Source organism: Anopheles aquasalis, chromosome 3 (assembly GCF_943734665.1).
Source record: "Anopheles aquasalis chromosome 3, idAnoAquaMG_Q_19, whole genome shotgun sequence".
Lineage (NCBI taxonomy): Eukaryota > Metazoa > Arthropoda > Insecta > Diptera > Culicidae > Anopheles > Anopheles aquasalis.
The window spans coordinates 21,601,596-21,609,095 of record NC_064878.1 but is presented as its reverse complement, the minus strand read 5'-3'; the positions used below and the strand labels follow the sequence as shown (position 1 = coordinate 21,609,095).

Genomic DNA, 7,500 nt, shown 5'->3' with positions numbered 1-7,500 from the left:
CAGCAGGGAAATCAAAACACGGAAAACCGAAAGGAAAAAAAAAACTGCGAAATCCACACCGCGGATCGATCGCTCAAACGTCACATAGTAAAACTGGCAGCACTGGCAGCTTTGCCTTTTGTGGGGACAGTGAGAGGGCGCTTCACAAAACACTTTGGCCTGCGGACGAGATCCCTCACCAATACGCACAAAATATGCTTTTTTTCAACTCTTTTGTTGTATATTTAGAGCACTCGTCGGGCGCAACTCTTCTCTAGTGCTTTTGGCTTGCCACGAAAAAAGGACACTCCACACAATGCTGGGGCTTAGCTTTCCGCGGAACGTACACTGCGGTCAGCAGCAGCAGCAGGACACCTCTTTTCTCTGTACCCACGAAATCGAGAACGAACCTTTTCTACCTTTCTCCGTCTCTCGCTCTTCACGCCCTCGGTGCTTGCGCCTTCTCGCTCGCTCTACTGTGGGCTCGTGATATCGCGAGCTGGATGGTGGAAAAATTCACTCACACCCGACGACCGACCGACGGACCGATGAAAAACTCCTCTGCGAACAATGGTGGCGCTGCTGCACTTCGGAATCGAAACCAATATTCATTGGCCTTCTTCTCAGGCGAAATGGAAATCGGCGAGCGTAGCAACCGCTTCGCTAGCCTTTCGAGGGAAGGTTTTTCAGGGGCGGATTGCGATTTTTTGGCTAAAAATTCGTCTGCAGCGCTGCGCGGAAGAGATTCTGCGAAGAGACGTCCGTCCGCTCGGGCTTCTAGAAAATTTGTGTTCGAGGAAAAAAAACACAGAATCGACCCGATCAGCAAGCAGGAAAAATGGTGAATTTGACAGTTTTTTTTCCGTGGGCCTTAAAGTGCATTAATTAAACAGGTGAAGTCGTAACACTTCACTAGCCGCCATATTGGACTTCAGCAGCTGTCAAATACATGTTTACCAAATCGACAGAAAGCGTTTTATGATACGAAGGATATCCGGAAATTTTCAATGATTTTGTCAGATATAGTACCACTTTTGCTCGTTTAAATGATTCATACTCTTTGTTTTCAACAAACGAGTTAGTGATCCGTCACTTACGGGGATCCGTGGGGCTGTTGGCCGCGGATCCGTGGGCGCTGTTTCCAGCGAACATCATCAGCCGGTAGCGTCCAAATCAAAGTATCTATAGGAAACAGGTGAAAGTGCTTATTCTGTAACTTGCGATTACGATGGCCTCAGGCGTTCGATGATTCATGCGAATTTCGAAACTTTAACTTGTTGTTTCGAAACGTTTCGAAAACAATACACAATCCAAAATGACAGTTTGGAGTAAAAAAACTGTGAATTAACTTGATTTTTCTGTATCAAAAACGACTTAACCTTTGTAATAATAGTATACGATTAGCAGAAAGAAATTATTGAAGCACAATCAGGACACTATAACTGTTTTTCAGATGCTCGATGCTCGATGTAAACAGAACGCCAGCTGTCGACCACAAAAATGCACTCGACATGCAGGCGATCGTGAACACCAAAATGAACACAAAATGAACCAAATGAATCATCGCCTAGAGGCCATCATAATCGCAAGTTAGGTTGCTTCCAGACGGTAAACGAATGCATCGCGAAAGGTTTTGCTCAGACTGAGCAAAAACTTTCGCGAAAGCGTGTGTTCTTCGACAGACCTCCGCCAGAGGGCTTTTTTTGCATGAAAAAAACTGGCAGTTCTTGCCTTTGTTTTGGTTGCGTTGGAGACGCTGTATTCGCTTTGCGAAGTAAAAAATCCAAGTTCGAGTTCAAGGAACTGCTCGTTTGATCTAAAATTAGGAAACGTATCATTTAAACAGGCAAAAGTGCATAATATGCCTGATAAAATCATTGAACTTTTCCGGAATCAAACGCACGCTGGTTGGTGATGAACGTAAACAGCTGACAGTTATTTGACGTTTGGTGCTTGCTATGAATAAATTGCTATGACTTCACCTGTTTCCTATAGAAACTTTGGTGCTTATTCTGTAACTTGCGATTACGATGGCCTCTAGGCGATGATTCATTTGGTTCATTTTGTGTTCATTTGGTGTTCACGATCGCCTGCATGTCGAGTGCATTTTTGTGGTCGACAGCTGGCGTTCTGTTTACATCGAGCATCGAGCATCTGAAAAACAGTTATAGCGTCCTGATTGTGCATCAATAATTTCTTTCTGCTAATCGTATACTATTATAACAAAGGTTAAGTCGTTTTTGATACAGAAAAATCAAGTTAATTCACAGTTTTTTTACTTCAAACTGTCATTTTGAATTGTGTATTGTTTTCGAAACGTTTCGAAATTCGCATGAATCATCGAACGCCTGAGGCCATCGTAATCGCAAGTTACAGAATAAGCACCTTTGTTCGGCATGACTTCACCCGGTTCCTATACACACTTTGAGTTTTACCTATTGATTTATAATTATTTCGATTGGAATAAGTCTTTAAAGAGTCCAAGCAGCACCCTGTAGTTGTACAAATTCACATTTTTAGGTGCTTATTCTCTAACTTGCGATTACGATGGCCTCTAGGCGATGATTCATTTGGTTCATTTTGTGTTCATTTTGGTATTCACGATCGCCTGCATGTCGAGTGCATTTTTGTGGTCGACAGCTGGCGTTCTGTTTACATCGAGCATTGAGCATCTGAAAAACAGTTATAGCGTCCTGATTGTGCATCAATAATTTCTTTCTGCTAATCGTATACTATTATAACAAAGGTTAAGTCGTTTTTATACCGAAAAAATCAAGTTAATTCACAGTTTTTTTACTTCAAACTGTCATTTTGAATTGTGTATTGTTTTCGAAACGTTTCGAAACAACGAGTTGAAGTTTCGAAATTCGCATGAATCATCGAACGCCTGAGGCCATCGTAATCGCAAGTTACAGAATAAGCACCTGTGAATTAACTTGATTTTTCTGTATCAAAAACGACTTAACCTTTGTTATAATAGTATACGATTAGCAGAAAGAAATTATTGATGCACAATCAGGACGCTATAACTGTTTTTCAGATGCTCAATGCTCGATGTAAACAGAACGCCAGCTGTCGACCACAAAAATGCACTCGACATGCAGGCGATCGTGAACATCAAATGAACACAAAATGACCCAAATGAATCATCGCCTAGAGGCCATCGTAATCGCAAGTTAGAGTGTTTCTACACACAGCCAAAATTTGCGCTGCGAGAGCGCAATTGTCGGCAAACGTCAAAAACTCCATATAAAGTTTGACTTTTGCCGACAATTGCGCTGCGAAAACGAAAATTTTCGCGCAGTGTAGAAACACTCTTACAGAATAAGCACCTGATTAGGTAGTGCAGAGTTAAAATAACATTCATTGAAGCTATACATCCCAGGAGAACATGCCAAATGGATGGAACAAGGATGACTTGAAATTCAGGCCAACTGTTAAAAGAAGACAATATATAAAGGCATGTAAGTTGATTTTAAATTATTGTTGTTCATTTATTCTGCTACCTTAATTGTTACAATATTTTAATTGTTCGCAGCAGGAGTCTTCAATTCGGTTGCTCAGTCACTGATAGAGGGCATGCCTTGTGGCCGCAATGCGCTACCAACCTAGGCAGGATTTCGCAACTACAATGCGACTCATTGATAACAGAGTTTTGTTTAACAAAAAGATGAATAGCTTGGGGGGATTCCATTACAAAGCACGATGACGATTCTTGGCTGCAACCCTCTCTTTCCCAGCGTATCAGTAGGAAAGCGAATCAGGAATAGCATCAACAATCCAATCAATCATGTCCAGACAGTAAACGCTACATTCATATTGGACATTCCCATGAATGATAGACCAGCAATCGTCATGGATTCACTTTCGGATTCTTCAGGATACCCGCAATCACGCGACGATTCCGGTTTTTTCCATTCTGCGCTGATAGATATAGACACGTGCCGGTGACAATTGTGGACAATCGGGAACCGCACAGCTGATAAACTCTTCAATTAAAGAATGGGGCCCGCATTAGCATTACCGCTCTCCTGATAGATGTTCCACTTAGTACCATGGCGCTCCGGAGTCGCAACCGCACGCTTATCGATTGTGATGTCATCATCAGACGCAGGTGATTCGGGCATGTTAACCTAACCGTTTTATAACCCATCACCGTCACCAGTCCAGGCAGAACGCATCATCGCCCATGGGTGATAATTGTACTTCATCCCCTGTCCGCACCATCTCCGCGGTATCTCCTCTTGCCCCTGCACGTGAGAGTTCTGATAAGCGAGTGATCGCGTCGATGGAAACCGCGCAATCGGTAATCGTAAATCGAGAATATACACGCGCACAGCTACGTACTATTTGCCCTGCTGGCAGGTGGTCTAGTTGCCTGGCGACGCAGACATACGAACAGATTCCGATGGGAATTGTCCACTGCGATGGCCAGAGAAGTTAATCAATAAAAGTAATATACCACAAATTCATAACATTGTGCACTCTAATTTCACACGAATCACACAATCACATGTGTGCAAACATGATACGCACTGTGTACTTTCGACGCGACTCAACGACGAGGCAGTGATTAGCGAGTGAGAATCCCGGAGCCGGGAGCGTTTCCACTAATCGCGGTTCCACCAATCTCCCCCCCCCCCCCCCCTCGCGCCACAGTCCGACACTTCTCTTCGCGCTTATTACACAATAAGGATTTCAAGAAGTGTACCAACGGGGCACCATTTATTGCTTTTCAAGTGGCCCCGGAGTCCACACATCGCTAATCCGCCATCGAAGCAGTCGAGTGGTGCGACCATCTAGTAACGCAGTTTGCGCAACATCCTTCAGCACTTGAACGGGTAAGACTTGAAGCGCCAGCGCAACGCACCCGGTCGCGTTATCTTCTCGTGGATAGAATCGTCAGCCAAAGATAGGGGTCTCAGTATCGTTAGTGTCCTTCAACATCAACACGTGGATTTTAGGGAGTTGCTCTATCAGCGAAGCATAATCAACAGCAGCAGCAGCAGCAGATCATTGCACATTCCTGTATTTGACGGTCGCATCACGTTTCCCAGGTACGGTTTTGTGCATCACTACCACGAAGGCACTCTGCCGGGCAGAGGGGTGCAGAGATCCATATCGGCACACGTTTTATCAGTGGCCCCGCGGATGGTGTAGGATTAATCGAGTTCGCTCAGCTATCGATAACACCGAGCACGGCACACGGGCACATCGGAGGGGTCGTGATCGTGGACATCGTCGTCGTCGTCGCCAATCGTCATTTGCTTCGGTTTTTTTTCGATTTCGAACCGGCATAGCAGAAGTAGCCAGAGTTGCGAGCAGCGAACGGTGCAGGCGGATAGATAACGGTGCGGCATTTTACCGACAGTCGCGATTTAGGTGAAGCGCTCGGGTTGTAGTCAGGCTCTCCCACCGAGGCTCCTTACTGCTCCGGCTCAGTCGCTGTAGGAACGGCGTTGCTACGGTATAGTAGTCGGGTTCACGGGAATAGTAGGCGCGCCATCAAGATGTTCATCTCGACCGGATATACGACGATAGCGGTGGTGCTGTTGATTGCCGTGATTACCCAAGTGTCGGCCGCCATTAATGGCCAGGTGTTTGCGAATAGTAAACAGGAAAACAATATCCGGGTAAGTTCTGTATGGAATTCCCTGAGGTTTTTAGTGTAACGCACGATCCGTCTATCACCTCGCTGCAGTTACTGCGATCGGAGATATGCGGTTCCAACTCATCGTTACGCAGTATCTCCATTAAATCGCTCACCGATGAGCACAGTGAACGTACGGTGGAGGACGCACTGTGCACCGGAACGCAGCAGAGTAGCAACACGAGCGAACCTGTGTTGCTTTGGATTCCGGTCGCCAACTTTGGTGAAGGGAAGGCACCATCGTCAACCCGTTATCTAGGCAAGGGCCATGGTGATGAGGATTTTGCCGAATTCTGCAGCTATGACGTAACGGCGAAGGTCTGCACAACCGCCAACGGTATTGTGGTGAGTATCGCAAGGTGGCTAATGATAACAGCGAACGGACTGTCTGCAACCCAAGCGTGATGATTAATACTTTTCCTCCACCACTCGCCCCCTCCAGGATGGATTGATTCTGCTGCTCGCGGACAAGTATCCGGAGCGGTACGAGTTGCGGGATTTAGTGTTTAAAAAATGGACCAACAGCACACGGCTCGGGTCGCCACTGTTGGCGTACGGTTCGCTGAAGAACCGTGAACCGAGCTATCGTTACATCGATCAAGACATCTCCTATCTGGCCGACACGCGGCTTGAGTACATCCTGCCGCCAAGCGTAACCCGCGGTGTAACGGTGTCCGTGTTCCGGGGCCAAACCGAAGCGTACAGGCTACTTGCCGGTGAAACGCACTACAGCCGCCAATTCCAGGTAGGTGTTCCGGTTTTGGGCAGGTTTGTGGCACGTGTAAAAGGCTGCACCATCTATATCGGTTGACCATCTGTCGGTCGGTTATCGACCAATGAGACAGGGACAGTGGTAGTAAAAATGATTAATTTATTACCGGAACCCTCCGCCCGTCAGATAATGAATGATAGGGGACGAAGCAGCTTGAATAGGGACGAGAAACTACACGGATTCAAGGATTGTTACATAACAAACCTCTTGTGGTCATTTTTTTTTCGCTACAGACCCTGAATGCCATCCGGTACCTCAGCCCTTACAGTGTCGTCAATGTCTCAGTCATCGGAACCGAGAGCCGTAATTACCGCGAGTTCCGCGGTAAACTGGTGACGGTATACAGCGATGAGGAGGGCTATGGATGGGCCAAATCCGTTTCGTCTATCGATGGTGCGGTAAGATACAGAAACACACCCGATACAGGATTTCGTCGATTTTGTGAAGATGTTGAGATTACTATCATCGTGTTCTCCATTCGCAGACAATCGAAACGAAGCTAACGGAAGCACACATCGAATATGCACCACCAGCGGCCGAAGGTCAGGGTGCGCCCCAACTGCGACCACCACAGCAACCAGACGGGAACAGACCGTCCAGCTCACCCTCCTCCAAACCGATCCAAGTCAAACCGGACAATATTCACATACACATCAACGAGCTAGACATGGGACAAGCGTACCCGGGTTTCCGCAATGTGGCCATCTGTGCGGCCATTCTGTTCTTCTCCGTGCTTGGCGTTGCGCTGATCGACATAATTCGCCGAACCTTGATCAATCGTCGCGCCAAACGGTTGGGAATCGGCAAGTATAGCCGTGTGTAGAGGACAGCGGACAGTGCCGTGGCCACCGGGTGCAGAAAAGTCCGGGGGGGGGGGGGGGGGGGGGGGGCGGGGCGTACAGTGAATAGTCAGGAGATTATTTAAAATCTGTAGAAGCGTTTCGCGCCCCCGTTTTATTACCGCACATTCCTCCTCCTGCAGCATTATGCAGCGCAAGTATTAGCTTAGTAGGCTTCGCGACTCGCGGGGAACATGTTATTTAAAAACCGAAAAAAGTGGGATTAAAATCATAAAACACTAACTAACAGAACACCGTAC

The 7,500-nt window shown here is 46.7% G+C and overlaps 2 protein-coding genes across 3 annotated transcripts in view; one reads left to right on the top strand and one right to left on the bottom strand.

The window, feature by feature from the left end:
• Positions 1-749, bottom strand: part of LOC126579011 (uncharacterized) — a 25,040-nt gene extending 24,291 nt beyond the window's left edge. Inside the window, exon 1 of the mRNA XM_050242208.1 lies at positions 1-749. This exon is cut by the window's left edge and continues 548 nt beyond it. The gene's annotated coding sequence lies outside the window, so the exon portion shown is untranslated.
• A 4,000-nt stretch (positions 750-4,749) lies between these two features.
• LOC126575455 (uncharacterized) lies at positions 4,750-7,492 on the top strand. Of its 2 annotated transcripts, XM_050236159.1 has the most exons (6): positions 4,802-4,820; positions 5,037-5,612; positions 5,681-5,974; positions 6,072-6,374; positions 6,635-6,799; positions 6,886-7,492. In XM_050236159.1, exons 2-6 carry the CDS (start codon positions 5,490-5,492, stop codon positions 7,222-7,224), a joined length of 1,224 nt encoding a protein of 407 aa, XP_050092116.1. In that variant the 5' UTR covers positions 4,802-4,820; positions 5,037-5,489; the 3' UTR covers positions 7,225-7,492. The 2 variants fall into 2 exon arrangements, with proteins under 2 accessions (XP_050092115.1, XP_050092116.1); XM_050236158.1 differs by having other exon boundaries at positions 4,750-5,612.
• Positions 7,493-7,500: the final 8 nt, after the last annotated feature.

Excerpts from the sequence above, each read along its gene's own strand:
- LOC126575455 (XM_050236158.1), top strand. The coding sequence starts at position 5,490 with ATGTTCATCTCGACCGGATATACGACGATAGCGGTGGTGCTGTTGATT. Across the intron at positions 5,613-5,680 it reads AACAGGAAAACAATATCCGG|TTACTGCGATCGGAGATATG; the intron begins GTAAGTTCTGTA and ends ACCTCGCTGCAG. Across the intron at positions 6,800-6,885 it reads TTTCGTCTATCGATGGTGCG|ACAATCGAAACGAAGCTAAC; the intron begins GTAAGATACAGA and ends CTCCATTCGCAG.